Genomic DNA, 15,177 nt, shown 5'->3' on the forward strand with positions numbered 1-15,177 from the left:
CCCCCCGGCGCGCGCGCGGCCCCTACAACCACATAGTCCCTAGTCCAGCCTACCTACCTTCCCCTCCATCCCCTCCCTCAATGCCTTTGCTATGCATAGTCTATCGAAGAGTAGAATGCCCACGGCAGAAGTGGACAGTGGGACCGTCGGAAGAGGGCAAAAGTGGATTGTGTTCCAAACTTCAAACTTTGGGGTGGGTAAAAGTGGACATTTGGTAGGGTGGAGAATAGCTCACTCACTAATGACCTGAAGTTCTGCTTAATACTATGTCTGTGTATGCACTGTACCCTCGAACGTCGGGATTTGAATGGCTTTTTTGTCTTTGGTCTATGACTAGTGTTTTTTTTGGGGGGGATTGTGGTGGATGGAGGATTCATTTGGTAACCTTCTTTCTTGGTCTATGGTGCTTATTGTATACTTGAAATCTCAGATGGGGACTGGGGGGTTAGTTAGTTAGTTCGTTACCCAGTTAGGGCTTACGTGAAGTTGGGACCTTCGTATATACGTACTTAGACGACGGGCATGGAGAGGGGTGGGTTTTGGGGGGTGGTTAGTGTCCCTTGATCTTGGGGGATGATTTTGGGTTCTTGATGTTGTTGATTATCGGTTCCTTCAGTATAATGCTCTGTAGGAGGTGATGGTAGTGGTGGGGTTTACTGCTTGTTGGGGCTTGAGGGAGAGAGGATGGACTGGCCGTGGCGGGAACTGGGGCTGCGAACGGGACTGGATCCAGCTGGAGCTGGAGCTGTTTAAACGGGGTGGGCTGCTCCGTTCTGGACACTCCCGAGTTCTTCGGATGATGGCAATGTCTGCAGGGTGATTTGCTGGTCTGGTCGATTGTTTCGTTGGTGGAGGTGACAAATCCAGGTCTTCTGTTTGGAGACTAATGGAGGCAGTTACCTAACAGTAACTTCGATTCTGGCGCTTTGGAAGGTGCCGGACGGAGGCCGGGGCTGTTTCTGTGGGCTGCTACCACTCACTTGTGAGATGGGGACTGGATCTCTCCATAGGATCGTGTAGTATAGGCTTGACTTGATGTTGGGTAGTAGCCTACGGACATTAAAGGATACGTTCTTTCATCTATCTTTCTACACTGACCGGTATGGCATGGGTTTGAAAAGCATAGACCACACACAGCACAGGCCAGGCTGGCCGAAGTGGAAAGGACAGGACAGGTAGAAGATATTCAGGAACCAACACGCGACCTCATTCACTATTTTCCTGTCAGGTGTCAGTGTCAGTCAGTTAGACCCAGGCAGCTAGGTAGTTAGTTAGCAGCTAGGTCTTCGGCAGCAGGGAACCGGCGTGATCGCGAAGGAATTCCCAAGGCTCGGTAGGGCTAGCCTGACCCGTGGAAATTGCCTACTCGGTACTCAGTAGCTGCACCAGTAGCTGCACCAGTAGCTGAGTACTAGGGACTTCCACCTGGCAGAGTCAGCATTAATCTCAGTCCCGTAGGCACTGCCGTCCCTACCGGTAGGGAGCAGCAGGGAGCAGCTTCTCTTCAGCTGCGCAGAGCAACTAACTGAGTCTCAAGCTAAACCCAGAGACCTGGCAACCGAGAGCAACCCATATGCACGAAAGCGGAGAATCATCGGCTGGAATTGCTGCACTGGTGGCCAAGCATCGAGATTGAGACAATTAGACTACTGAGTAACTTCCGATCAAACCGCCGGTGGTCGAATTGAGCGACTTTTGGGGGAATTGTTTTCGGGTTTGTTTACCTGCTCCGCTCAGGGCAGGCTCCAGCCGTGGTCGTTTCCTCCTTTCGTCGCGCGGTGTCAGGTCTTGATCCACTGTTGATCCAATCACACGATTGGATTGCCACGTGGAGTTCAGGTCCAGTTTTTTTTTTTTTTTTTTGATTGTTTGTGGTGGTCGAGGCAGGCGATGCTTAGTGATGAGGTGGAGAAAAACCTGGACCTGGGATTGGAATTGATTCAATTGAATTTCAGATGAGAATTGAAAGGGGGTTCCACTTTTTCTTTTCTTACTCCGTCGTAGTTTTGTTCTTCCGCCGCCCGGACTGCGTAGTGGTGCCCGTTGCCCCAGCATTTCATTTACCCGCCACTGCACCACAGCTTCCGCTGATCCCGTCCGGCTGTCGTCGTGTGCTTTCCTTCCTCTTCTCGTGCGGTGCTCCTCCACCGTTCTGGTTGTGGTTCTGGTCAAGTAAAGTAAATACGTTTCCGCGGTAATCTGTTTTGAACTGTCGTACCATGGATGGCGAATCGAACATCTCGCCGATCATCACGGGCTATGTATGATCGCAATGCGACCTCATCATCGGTGTTGATCCAGCCAGCAACTGAGTAGGATAAGATCTCCCCAAAAGAAATGGCAGCGGCGAGGCTGAAGATAACCCCCGATAAGCGCGATGCGGTTGTTCTCCAGTAGAGATTATGGGGAGGGGAAATGCACCCTGGGATATCATGCGGAGGCCCGGACTATAATCGACCCTTGCTATACTACTACGGGACGGAGGACAATGATATGACTTATCCTAAGCCAGGGCTGCTAGGCCCTGAGATAGGGGTGGACTGATAACACCTATCGCTTTCCGTTAAATCAAGGCAGTCACAGTCACCCCTGGCATAGATAATGTATGTACTGTAGGTAGATGGATGGATCGCTTCCTTTAGGGTCGATCTATCACAGGGCAGACCAGGCAGCAATTGGGGGCCAGGGCAGTCAGTCACAGCAGTCGACCGGTCGGGGCTGTCGGTCGCGCGTGATAAGCCAGGGAACAGAAAAAGAAAAGAATGAATGGTCAATGGCTAGAATGATCCATGGCACAAAAAACAAACACACACACACATTGACCGTCTACAGAGTACATTCATGATGTACTGAAGTACTGAATACTGTAGGTACTGTACATACATCCAACTAACTTGTCAACCATGACTTATGATGCAGTGTGACGTGATGACCGACCCCCAGTCAAAGTCAACCGAAGTCAACAGGGAAGCTGCCCGGTTCGACCTCTAGTTCAGCCTATGGTGTCGGCTTAATTTCGTCGAAATTTCGAGAGTAAGACACACTTACTCCTCCCCGGATAATGAATGAATGAGACATTCTCGTTGCTAGGACCGAGACAAAGAATAAAGTTACCGTGAGATGTCAGGTAAGGAGAAACAACAGCTGAGTACCGAGTACAGTACCGAGTACAGTACCCTGAGTACGGTAACTAACTATATGTTAAGTGTAAGTAAGTCGCCTAGGCCGCGGAAACTGTCATGGTTGCATGAGGGAGATGCGAATTTAGCTACCGCGGAAGCAGCAGTAACCGCTACAGTCACCTGTTAAGCTGTAAGGACGGAGTCTCCGTACTGTATGTGCTGCACTCCGCATGCAGAAAATGGAAGCAAGAACACTTCCGCGTGGCTAGGAGGGGTTTGAACTGAATGCACCGCAATCTGACAGTCGATGGGCAAGGGAGTGCATGTCTTCTCCTGTCTAAGCGTATCGAGTTATCTAGTATCTAGTAGATACTTGTAACTAGTAATCTCGATAGTACCGTAGTTCGATGCCGTGAGCCGATGAGGGTTCAGGGTTCCAGTTCCAATCCCGCTGCCGTTTTCGCACCGCAGGATTGGAATCCATCCCGGTTGGGCCAGTCCTCAACCCGACCGCGAGCAAATCGGAGCGTAAGGAAGTGGAAGCGACTCGAGGGACTTCGTAGTCGTAACATTCCACTTTGTTGTCTGACTCGAACATGAGCATGGATATATCTGACTACTCAGTGCCTTGCTCGTTTCGGGAAGAGAAGGAAGAGGTAGAGGGATAGGGCGAGACAAGCGAAGGGCCAAGGCCTGTAACTTACTAACTATACTATGGAGTAAGTTACTCTCCCTTCCTTAAAGTTCTAGATTGCTTCGGGTTTAAACTTCAAGGCAACAAGCAAAGCGGTACGGAGTAGCGGGGAAGGATTGCGTTGCTCATCTCCAAAAGTCTTGAACGTAGTAGTTACGTTGTGGTATATAGTTACCTACTCCAAATCACCACTCCCACCTACTATGTATGGACTCCAGATTCCCTCCGCGTCGCAAGCCCATGACGATCCGTTACAAGAAGTCAGGCAGGCTTGGATCATCTCATTATTGCGACGCAATGAAATCAATCTCCTACATACATCCCGCGAACGAAAACACCCCCAACCAACACCGCCTGTTTCGTCGGGTCTCAAGCTGGCGGCCATTTATCCGACCGTTGCACTTACTTTTTTCCATTGCCTCCTTTTTTTCTTTTTCTTTTTTATTGCCGTTGATATACCATACCCTATACTTGACTATTGATCGCCCTTGGGGCGGGCATGTGACAGGCAGCAAGCCCTCTCGCATTTCGCACTCTTACTGAGTTGGGTCTAAAGGTCCAGTGGGTGGCTGAACCCGCACGGGAGAAAAAGAAAGGTCTGCCCTGTCGAGCAACATCATCATCCAATATTGATTGATTACATACTGTACAAGGGAGTTGTAACTACTAGGTACTCCCGTCCCTACATTACTCATGTAGTGATGATGATGCCGCTGATGATGCGGGCAAGGTGGCGGCGATAGTCATGTCAATCCCCGATTCACGGACTGACTGTCTGGGGCCGGTCCATCCATATTTCTCACCCGTCTGGATAATCCCATTTCGTCTGGGACCCTCTTTTTCTTGGAGGGAGTATGCGCGTCAAGATCGAGAATTGTGATGCGGCGGCGACGGAGAATGGGGAACTTTTCTGGAGGAACGCTCCCCCGCCCACTCAGCTTACTTCCTTTTTTTTTTACATTTAATTCGTGTACTCTGTACAGACTTACAGTAGGTCCTGTACTCCGTACTCCGTAGTTTTACTCCATACTTCCCTCGTCTGTCGCAGCCCGCAGGGATCCAGGGAGGTGAAAGTCAAAGTAAAAGTAGAACCCTGGTTTGCGCTATCGGCTATCTCGGACATGGGCGGCGGCAATTATTTGATGTGTATGTATGTATGTACGAAGTATGCTGGGTGGTGTCTGTGATCGATCTCGCTCCGGGGGCCCGGGGGGCTTTGCGTTCTTTGACAATGATCAATTGGCATTTTGTCTAGCTTGTGATTCCCACTCGGCGCCTGCATGACATCTTTTTTTTTTTTTTTTTGCTTTTTTTTTGCTGCCCAGCAGGAGGAGATGAAAAGGAAAAAGCAATTTACTCAAAGTATGACGACCAGAAAAAACAAAACAAAACAAAACAAAACAAAGTAACGGTGAATACGAAAGAGATGAGGGGGGAAGCATGAGGAGGAGTGGAGAGAGGAGGGGGGGGGCCACCGAGAACGGAGGAGGGCCGTGGAAAGAAGCAGCAGCAAAATGGTCGAGCAATGATCAACAAGAAGAGAGAGAGAGAGAGAAAAGAAATCGGCGCATTCCAGTTATCGAGTAATTGCAGGGGATCCTTGCCGATACTACTCGGCTGATCGGAACCAACAGCCTATCTGGGAATATCCACGGAGTGCCTGAGAGGGCTGACTGGAAATTCCACCGAAACAATGGCCATCATTGAGGTAGGCTTATATGAGTATGTAGAGCGCGAGACTGAGTGTGTTTGTGTGTGTGTGTTGTGGGTTGTGGCATGTGCGTGTACAAGATGTGTGTACAGTATGTGTGTAGTATGTGTTTGTGTGTGTGTGTGTGTGTGTGGGCGAGTGGACTGGGCTAGAAGTTGAGCATCTCCGGTGGACACAAATTTGACTTCTTCCATCTGCCGTTCTATAGAGCTTCGATTGCGTAAAACGAAGCAGATTAGCGGCCAGAGGCCGTTCCGTCAAATTGGGTACGGAAGTTTGTTAGGGTCCTTCGGGCGTTTGGCAAGTACCGCCAGAGGGTTCCGAATGGGATGTTCTGGTTATTACTGAGTACCTACGATTACCTCCGAGGTCGCTGCCTTAGTAACCACTGACCATTAAAGTGTCAGGCGCGGTTTCTTCCTTACAGCCGGCAGACACTATGGTTCGAGGATCGGCAAAAGTTATCGGATATGGTTGTGAGGAAGGAAGGGCAAAACGAGATAGATGACGAGAATAGTACTACGTTCCCATGCTCTCGTCCCGAGTCAGACTGTCAGCAACAGCATCAGCGATGCGATGAATGCCAACTAACCTAATGCTTGTTCTGGTCTCTCAAGTGGCTTTTCTGCTAAATCGCCTTAGGCCGAAACCGTTTTCTGTCGGGCTCCATCCGGCTGACGGGCTGAATGAAGGGCGACTAGTCTCGGGCTTCTTCGAGGTGACCATCCATTGAAGGAAAGGGGTATGAGGATTCGATAGTCTATTTTAATCCTCTATACGGGGTATATCCAGCGGGACTATGTTGCTGCTACGTATGTGTACTTCGTAGTAAGGGAAAACTTTTTGTACGAAACATGGAACGATGAACTGGTGGAAGTATGGAAGCACTATGAATTTTGGCCACCACTGTACGGATGGATGTATGTTGTTACATGTGTATGTTTGACTTCCCTTGGTAATCGGGGTGTATGGAAAGTTCCATTGGTGGTTCCTGCCCTCAAGTGGGTATGAGTTACGTTACAGTTGGCCGTGTTATTACCCAATGTTACCGACTTCTTACCAAACCAACACCCAAGCCGGCACAGGCCAGACCAGCCCATCCAGTGTTGAAGTTCACTCTGCCGCGGGCGCTGCTGCTACTTTACCTACTTGCTGCCGATGCGCTCCACTTCCGGCCCTGGTCCCTCCCTCCCTCCGTCCAGGCTCCTCTTTCCACTCTTCCCCCCTTCCCTTTCCCGATTATTATCAGAAGCTCACTAAATCAATATCAGGAAAATTAAACTAAACTAAAACTAGAACTAAAACTAAAATGTGTCTGTGATTATTCTACCTTTACCTTGTTTCCGCTCGACCCTCTCCGTCTCGCTCTTATTCTACCGCATCCCCCAAAGTTCCACTCTTCTTGACTTCCTCTCCTCTCTCTCCCTTTTCTTACTTCTCCTCCTTGTCTTTGCTTCTGTCCCTGCAAGCTGGTCTTTGCAGTTGCACATGCACTGACTGACCATTGCTTGCTTTGTTGCTTACCGATTCAACCGATCTCAACTTTCCCACTCTCTGGTTCTGGGCCAGCCTCACCCAGAATTTCTCTCTCCCACACCCATCTTCAATTCCTCCTTCTCCCTCTCTTCTCTGCGGTGGTATATTTGCGTCATTGTCTGGCATTACCACCACTGTCGTCACCTACATCGCAACCGGGAAAGCATGTATTGCAACAATGGTCTAGTGTGGTTGTTGGGTTTCGCTAGACCTTAAGCTTTTGCAGACATGGATTTTATAGTAAGTGGCCGCCCCCCCCCGTCTCTTCCTCCTTCATCGCAACTGGTTTGCTTCTACCCATGAGAATGCGTACGCGCCTGTGATGTGTCACGTTCAACTGGACCTCTCAAGCGCATGCAATCGCATTGTCTCCCGCATAATCTCGCCCGCGGCCGGACGCAACGATGCCTGAGACAAGCGTGCGACATGGCAAGGGGATTTTTCTTTTTGACTCTGCTCCTGTTCCACCCCGCCCTTCAGCCTCAAGTATAGCGCGCCAGTGGACTAACCGACGCGCCTCTAGCTTTCTTTGACGCATTTCTGCGAGGTGCATGGTCCAACCTCGATCATCTGCTCGCAGGTCCTCCCTTTCGCCTGTCAACAATGCTATCCCGAGCCTTCCGACTATTCTCCCACTGATACCCCTGCCACCTCTCACGACACCGCTTCCTCCCATGGCATGCAAAGTCAGGCAAACAGCAAGCCCCCTTCATCCGCCAAACTATCTGAAAGGAGCCCGGAAACCGGCGACCGGTCGCCTCGGATTGAAGACCACCCGTATTTTTTGAAGACCAAGACCCCACCCGCCGAGACCCAGCCACCTTCGAGCCACCTGGGAGGCGCGGAGGGGGACACCTGTGCCAGCTGTAGTTTGACGCTACCGGAAAATGTAAGCAAACAGCTACCGCCTGGGGCACCGGGGGCACCCAAGAGTGATGGCAAGGGTCGGAACGGTAGTCCGGTCCTGCGCTCCCGGCAGGTGGTTTACACTTGTGGCAATAGTTCTGCTGATCATGAAGATGGCGACCCGCACGTCCATCAATCTTATCCGGAGTCTCTCCATTCGTCCTCAGTTACGTCAGATGCTTCTTGCCACTCACATATTCTCACCTACCTGTCCCTGCGTGGACCTCCAAATCCTACCGATTACGCCATTCTTCGTCGCTCGTCGATCCGGACTCTGAGTTGTGAGCTCTTACCCCGCGGACTATCGTCCGGACCCTTGAGTTTCGGGGACGGAATTGCTGGCTATACCATTGCGTTCGTCTTTCGTCTTCCCGATCCCATGGCTCGTGGGAAACGACGCAGCTACGCTTTCCTCGCCTTGGCGGGTAGAGATGCAGGCAGGGCATTCCGGGCGTCCCCCGTCATCTGGCGAACCTTCGGGCGCATTGCAGCCGGCATGGCGCATTCAGCAGAGAAGTTCCAGGAGGAAGAAAAGCGCCGGGAGGAGCAGAACAAGGGCCCTGACAGGGACGGAAATAAACCGTACACACCTGTTTCTTCATTTCTCACGGGGCGTGCACTGGATCCGGCCGGTCAACTCCGCCGGCCTGGTCCCGTTCGTGCAAGGAACCTATCGGAGATTACGGGGAACCAGTACATTTTTGCGGAAATACACGCGCACTTTGTAGCTCTTCTCCAACAGCTTGGCCACCAGTTCGGCACATACCCGGTCTCGGAAGAGCAAATCATCAGCACTATCCGCGAAGAGGAAGGCATTGCTGCAGCGAGACGGCAGTCTACCTCTATGGCAGGTGGGAAGGAAAAGTCTCGGCGCAAAGCCTCCCAGCAATTCGATGATGATACCGATCTGGGGATGTCGACTCTGAACTTGTCTTCGGCCGCCGGACCAAAGCCTATCCCCATCACCCCTCGCCGACCTGTTGTCGCCTGAGTTATCATGGCCCATTTTTTTTTTTTTTTTCAACAAGTGGATGTTCCACTCACGATCAACTGATCCACAACACTTCAATCCTGTGGTGTCTTATTACACTACCTACTACACAGTGCTGCCCCATGTGATCCTCATTTCGGACACTTTGATCGAATCTTACGGTGTTCGGGTCTTTTTTTTTTTTTTTTTTTTTTTTTTTTTTTTTTCGCTTCTGCTTTTTCCTCTGCGGACTTTTTACGGGATTCCACATAGACTACGGCGCCTTCTTTAAGATTGAGATGGAGTTTGGGCACATTCCCGGGTTTGCTTCCAATTGTTTTCAGCATGTCCTTAGACAAGCGGCCTCTGTTTAGCTTTCGCTTCTTCTTCCCCCTGCGCCACGTGTCAGCGGTGGGGACTGTTTTATTATGATACTAATTTGGAGAGGAGGGAATGATGTGGCTCATGAATCCATGATTGAATGTCAGTACGAGGCAACGAAGGATGCACTTGTGAGACATTTGGCATGCATGCATGTATGTAACTTATGGGTTTAAGGGTCTTATGGGACTTAATGACGACTGTACTATCAGATTGAAGTATAAGCTTCTGTGTTTGCTCGTCAATTTCATCCTGGACATTTGTCTATAGATCTATGTGTCGAAACCAGAGGTGGCGTGGCGGTGTGGCTGAAGGGAGACCCGCAATGCTCGGAGTTTAATGCACCTCTGTATGTATCAAGACAGTTTATCAAAATGTCCGAGATAAGCTCCCATCTGACATGCGCAGGGCGCCATTGGCGTCGTACCTGAGTCATGACTGATTAGATATCTAGCCGATGATTGTAATGATCTGTACGAGTATTATGTACATCGCTAGCTAGGTACCATATAACTAGTCTCGATCATCCCATGTTATCGGTGTCTGCAGCGTGGGGAACCCTACCCTGATTGCGGGGGGTTTATCACTGAACAACGTGTGTAGTTAGGTGCTCTTCGCAGACTTTTGGGGATGAAACGAGGGCCGTGGCGACTAGATGCCAAATGCAGAGCTATGATGCCCGTATATCTAGCTAGGGATTGAGGCATTGACATCGACAACCCCCCGGGGGTGGGGGGAGGTTGGTTTCTCAATCACAGCATTGTTAGTACACGAGAAAAGACAACAGGACGAAGAGATTAATTAGCTTTGTTCAAGAGTAGAGGGTCACGGATGGTAGGTATTTATACTAAGGAGCACCAATCTCCAAGATGTGGGCGTGCGACTGGGCTGGCTGGACTGGCTGGGCTGGCTGGGCTCGGATTACATAGTACTGTGCGTGCATGATTTGGCTTCCCTCCATCTTCTCCCTCCATCTTCTCCCTCCATCTTCTCCCTCCATCTTCTCCCTCCATCTTCTCCCTCTATCTTCTCCCTCCATCTTTTCCCTTTATCATCCTTACCCTGTCGATTGCATTCATTTCACATCCAGCCCTCTCTTCATCTTACCCCCATCTACCCATCACTTACACACCGTATGCCCACCGTACGTCCACACGATAACCACCCCTGTCTTCCGTCCAGGTTTCCTTCGCTGATTCTAGACATCGATAGACGGGCCATATGGGTCGACCAGCACGGGCCGAGCTCAAGATTACTCAGGCACCAGATTGATGCATAAGCGTTGCTTTCAATCTGGATACCAAGCACACTGACACCAGAGGCTTGTTCAGTGGTATGAGACATAGGCCAAACCCTTCGAACATTTGATCTATAAACCAAGTCATACCAAACCAACTTTTTCACACCGTTCCCCACCAATCCAAAATCCATCTATATACACCACACCTGGCAGAAAGACCACTGGAGCCGGAAACCCAAAGGGTCCCGAGTCCATAGCTTCAGACAACAGCCACTATCATCCTCACCAATCCCCCTCCCCCTCACTCCCGCTCCCCGAATACGCCTTCTTCCTCAACTTCCACAGTCCCTTCTCCCGCGGCGTGCCCGCTGCGCCGTCCGCCGGTCGACTCCGCGGATCCTCGATCACCGTCATCCAGGGCACGTTGGTGCTCGCCCGGCGGACGCGATCCTTGAGCAACTCCGCCACCCGCTGGTGGTTACGCGCCTCGGCGGCGTCGACAGCCTTGGCCTGGCCGCCGGTCCGCTTGGCGAGCTTCTCGAGCGCGTCCCGGTGTCGTTTCTGCGCCGAGCGCGCCGCGTAGTAGTCCTCGCTGATCGCCCAGTTGGGGTTGTCGAGGAGGCCGCGCACGAGGACCAGCGAGTGGCCCTGTTGGCGGGCCTTCTCGATCTGGGCGCGGGGGATCGGCGTGACGAGGTCGATGGTGTGGGAGGCCGGGTCGATGGAGCGGACGAGGGCCAGACCCAAACTGTGGGATTTGCGCGGGTCGAGCGGGTTGGAGCTGCCGGAGCCGGCGAAGAGGTAGGGGAGGGATTCGTGGGGGGTGAGGGTGATGTTGGAGGCGAGGGTCGTTGTTGTGGCGGGGTTTGCGTTCTTGGCGGGGCGGCTGTTGTTGTTGTTGTTGTGGTCGTTGTCGTCGTCGGCCATGCTGATGTCGGAGGCGGCGTCGCTGGCGTCGGCGGTAATATTCGAAGTGGTGGTGGTGGTGGTGAATTCGGGGGTAGAGTTGCCGCCGAGAAGCGCATTGGGCGATTCCACGGCGACGACGGCGACGAGGCTTCCGTCCAGAACGTCAGAGAGCAGGTCGGGATGGATCTGCGAGCCCATAACCATGACGCCTTGGATGTCTTGGGTAGGGCCGGAGTAGTGGACCTGGAAGGGCTGGGCGCGCGAGAGGGGCTGCTCGAGCCACAACGGGTGGTCCATGTCGCTGGGGTGGGTCTTGTGGAAGTAGGATTGCATTTGCATGGACCGGAGCTGCGCGCTGGACCGGCTCACAAAATCGGTGGGTTGGGATGGGAGGATCGTCAGAGGTACTTTGGCCTGTGCGGCGGCCTGACCCAAAGGCTCGATCACCTCGGCGGGCCCCTTTTCGCTCATGTAGACCACGTCTGAAAGACCCAGAGAGCTCACGAGGTAGGTAGCCACCTCGAGTCCAAGGCCGAAAATCCAACCAGGGTAGTTGATAATCAGGGGGCATTGGGGGTAGCTCGCCAGCAGAGAGCGGTAGCGATCCATGAGGTCCTTGGCCGCTAGGACGTAGTGGTCCGGGTCTTCCTTGGGGGAGCTTGCGCCGATGTGATGAGCTCGAATTATGGTGCCGTTGCGGGAATCGTCCAACGATGGGTGAGCGAATGGAGGGCCAAAGACTGGGGAGCGAAGATGGGCAAGGTATACTTGTCCCATGGGAGAAAATTCAGGCTGGCCGGGGTCGAGATCGAGAAAGGCGACGCCGTCGGTGTTGCGATAACTTGACTCGGTTTGCGGAGCAGGACTGAGAAGGTGGTTGAGAAGGTAGCGGCTGAAAGTGGACTTTCCAGAGGCCTTGGGACCACAGATCAGGGTTCGGAGTCGCCCACCGCGCTGAGACAGGGACTTGATGGCTGAGCTCCACTGCTTCTCGAGGTGCAGGGGTCGGAGGTGTCTCTTCAAGGAATCATCCGCAGAGGTGTACAGCTGGAAGAAGATTAGTCTGGGATCAGACAGAAGAAGAAGAAGAAGGGATTGAACTCACCACTGAGAACGTGCGCTTGGTCGAGGGCGACACATTCTTCAATGTGATCTTGTCAGCCGCAGTGTTCTTGCTGTTCCATACTCGTTCGTACAAGGGCGACAGATGCCTCAGACGGTAGATGCCGCTGTGACATGACATGACTTCGATTTCGGCCGCACCGTCCACTCCAGACACGCACTTGATCACCGGCAAGGAATGCGTCGAGGGGGCGTAGACCCTGTAGACTCGAGAGGAGGGGTGCAGCTTCGCACCCATGAGGCTAACCACGCCACGCTTAACCCAGAGATCGTAGTGACCGATGAAGACAAGACTCTAGACTTTGTAAGTATGATGATGTCGGATGTTAAATTTGTTAGGTCGTACCATCTTCTCTTTAATCCGGACGCAGAGCCTGTGCTCGTCGCTATACACCACATTGTTCTTGTTCAAGCGGGTCTTCGACAGCGGAAATTCCTGCAATTGCACAGGGGTGTCGGCGAGCGACTCGAATCTATAGACATCAGTATAGGTTCAGAAAGCTTGCAAGGGAGCTCTTACTCGTCGCCTTCTCCCTGCAGCGATGCAAGGCCGACACCATTGGCTTCCTCGACGGCGGCAACTTCTACCTCCGACTCAGCGTCTGATGAGGCTTCATCCTCGCTGGGTTGAGATTGTTCTTCAGCCGGTCGCCGCGAGTCATTCTGCGAGCGTGTCACCCTGCGCGCCTCTTCTGCCGGTTTCTCGACCGGATCGACATCCTTTCGCCTCGTAGATCGCCTCGGCTGGGTACGTTCCTGCTCGGCTGCGGTCGCTTCTTCCGGGGAGTGTCGGGCTTTTTTCGAAGGAGGCTCGCTGGCCGACTCGTTAGCGACTGGCTTCTCGACTGCTGCTACCGCACTTTGCGCCTGCTGCTGACGAGCTTTGCGGGCCGCGAAGGCGCTGACCGGAGCTATCAGAAATCGAGTCAGTAACAATGCACACCCGCGCAACCATTGATCCACATGGAAAATTGGGAAATACCAGCTGCTTGCGACTTCTCCGCTTTTCTCTTCATAGTTCTCGACCGAGCAATTGAAAGCACCCAGGATTACCGCTGTAATGCGCAAGAGCGAGTGGTCTGCGGCGGGACTGCCAAAAAAGGTTCATATTTGAGGCCGCGGACTTTCTCGGGTGGTCCGTGCTTCGCGGAGCAGAAAAAAAGGTTATCGTCCAAAAAGTCCGGATCGGGTTTCTCGCAACTTGCCCAGACCCAAGCCTCGTGCATTTTGTCTCAAGCTGTGTTATCGCGCCTGATTCCGAACGCACTCTCATCTCTACGCACTTGTTAATTTTCTTGCTTGAGTTCGATCTGCAACCGTGGTCACGGGGCAGCGCATAACGCTTCGTACGCAGCGGCCTCTTCAACTTCCAGCAATTCGCATACAACAGTCATCCCGAGAGGCGCCATGGCATTCAAGTCAGAAGAGAGAGTCTCTGTCTCCGACAAGGACGTTTCGATGGATTCATCTTCGGCTGAGTCCGCGACCAGTTCGGCGGGCGAGTCGAGCAGCGAGAGCGGAAGCGACAGCGAGAGCGAAAGCACACCAACCTCTACCAAGTAGGCTTTGCGAGACCACTTGGATACACATGACCACTAACCGCCTGATTCTTAGGCCTTCGGCCCACGCCCCTCAACCATACAAGGCACCCTCCGGATTCAAGTCGGTGAAACAGCAGAGTGCCCCGAAAAGCAATGTCTCCTCGCTCCTGTCCGACCTGCGCGGCAAGCAGGTTTACCACATCACCGCGCCGGACTACCTCCCCCTCTCGAAAGTCGAAGAAGTCTCGTTGGCCAAGATCATGCAAGGCAAGCCGGTCCTGAAATACAAAGGCGTACAATACGGCATCCCCGTGGAGAGCATCAAGCAGCCCGGGGTGGGCGGACAGACCCTCCAGCTCTACGACCAGAAGACCAAGACCTACTACAGCACGGCCGCCAGCAACATCCCGAGCTACCACATCCAAGAGCTGGTGGACCTGCCTCGCGCGTCGGAGGAGGACATCCTCGCGGCCGCCAAGGAGCAGGTTAAGCCTCCGCGCAAGCAGCCTAAGAACCTGAAGATGCGCTTCCACCCCGTCGGAAGCGGACAGCTGCCCCCGGAGACGATCGGGTCCAGCGCCGAAGAGTCCGACGGAGACGAGGTCACGTTCAAAGTGCCCAAGTCGTCGGAGAAGGAGCGGGAAGAACGGAAGCGCAAGCACCACCCTACGGAGGAAGAAGGAGCGCCTAGTAGCGAGGTGTCTCGCAAGAAGTCCAAGAAGCACACATCGTCCCAGGACGCGGAGCCTGTAGAGGCCGATGAGGACAAGAAGAGCAAGAAGAAGTCGAGTAAGAGTCGAGACGAGAAGAAGCGGAAGAAAGCGGATAAGGCGGCTTGATTGAGGCGATGATTGGGGGGAAGGAGGGGGTGCTATCCTTTGTTTCTTCTATTAAAAGTTGGCATTACTAGACAAGGTGTAATCTTGCGGCTCCGTTTGGCATGTGATAATTATGTGATTGTTGTCTACTTGTATATATGCAACAATCGCCTGTGTCGCAATTTGCAATAGGGTGCAGTATTCCAAGTCACGGTTGGAGGGCCGGA

At 52.7% G+C, this 15,177-nt stretch overlaps 4 protein-coding genes across 4 annotated transcripts; 2 read left to right on the plus strand and 2 right to left on the minus strand.

The window, feature by feature from the left end:
- Window positions 1-6,923: 6,923 nt before the first annotated feature.
- BO86DRAFT_349295 (folliculin domain-containing protein) lies at window positions 6,924-8,990 on the plus strand. Its single transcript, XM_025669347.1, has 2 exons — window positions 6,924-7,303; window positions 7,587-8,990. Exons 1-2 carry the CDS (start codon window positions 7,292-7,294, stop codon window positions 8,958-8,960), a joined length of 1,386 nt encoding a protein of 461 aa, XP_025522331.1. The 5' UTR covers window positions 6,924-7,291; the 3' UTR covers window positions 8,961-8,990.
- A 1,852-nt stretch (window positions 8,991-10,842) lies between these two features.
- grc3 (putative RNA processing protein Grc3) lies at window positions 10,843-13,607 on the minus strand (the record flags this gene model as incomplete). Its single annotated transcript, XM_025669348.1, has 5 exons — window positions 10,843-12,516; window positions 12,575-12,886; window positions 12,938-13,057; window positions 13,174-13,502; window positions 13,574-13,607. The coding sequence occupies 5 exons, from the start codon at window positions 13,605-13,607 to the stop codon at window positions 10,843-10,845; spliced, it is 2,469 nt and encodes an 822-aa protein (XP_025522332.1).
- BO86DRAFT_250967 (uncharacterized protein) lies at window positions 13,572-13,908 on the minus strand. Its single transcript, XM_025667184.1, has one exon. The coding sequence runs from the start codon at window positions 13,815-13,817 to the stop codon at window positions 13,641-13,643; it is 177 nt and encodes a 58-aa protein (XP_025522333.1). The 5' UTR covers window positions 13,818-13,908; the 3' UTR covers window positions 13,572-13,640.
- Window positions 13,803-15,115, plus strand: BO86DRAFT_393390 (DNA-directed RNA polymerase I subunit RPA34). Its single transcript, XM_025673003.1, has 2 exons — window positions 13,803-14,150; window positions 14,206-15,115. Exons 1-2 carry the CDS (start codon window positions 13,999-14,001, stop codon window positions 14,969-14,971), a joined length of 918 nt encoding a protein of 305 aa, XP_025522334.1. The 5' UTR covers window positions 13,803-13,998; the 3' UTR covers window positions 14,972-15,115.
- The last annotated feature ends 62 nt before the right edge of the window (window positions 15,116-15,177 follow it).

This window comes from Aspergillus japonicus (assembly GCF_003184785.1).
Source record: "Aspergillus japonicus CBS 114.51 unplaced genomic scaffold BO86scaffold_99, whole genome shotgun sequence".
NCBI classification, from domain to species: domain Eukaryota; kingdom Fungi; phylum Ascomycota; class Eurotiomycetes; order Eurotiales; family Aspergillaceae; genus Aspergillus; species Aspergillus japonicus.

Bases quoted from the DNA above. Each gene is read 5' to 3' on its own strand.
- BO86DRAFT_250967 (XM_025667184.1), bottom strand. From the start codon at position 13,817: ATGCACGAGGCTTGGGTCTGGGCAAGTTGCGAGAAACCCGATCCGGAC.
- BO86DRAFT_393390 (XM_025673003.1), top strand. From the start codon at position 13,999: ATGGCATTCAAGTCAGAAGAGAGAGTCTCTGTCTCCGACAAGGACGTT. The intron at 14,151-14,205 runs GTAGGCTTTGCG...CCTGATTCTTAG, and splicing joins AGCACACCAACCTCTACCAA to GCCTTCGGCCCACGCCCCTC.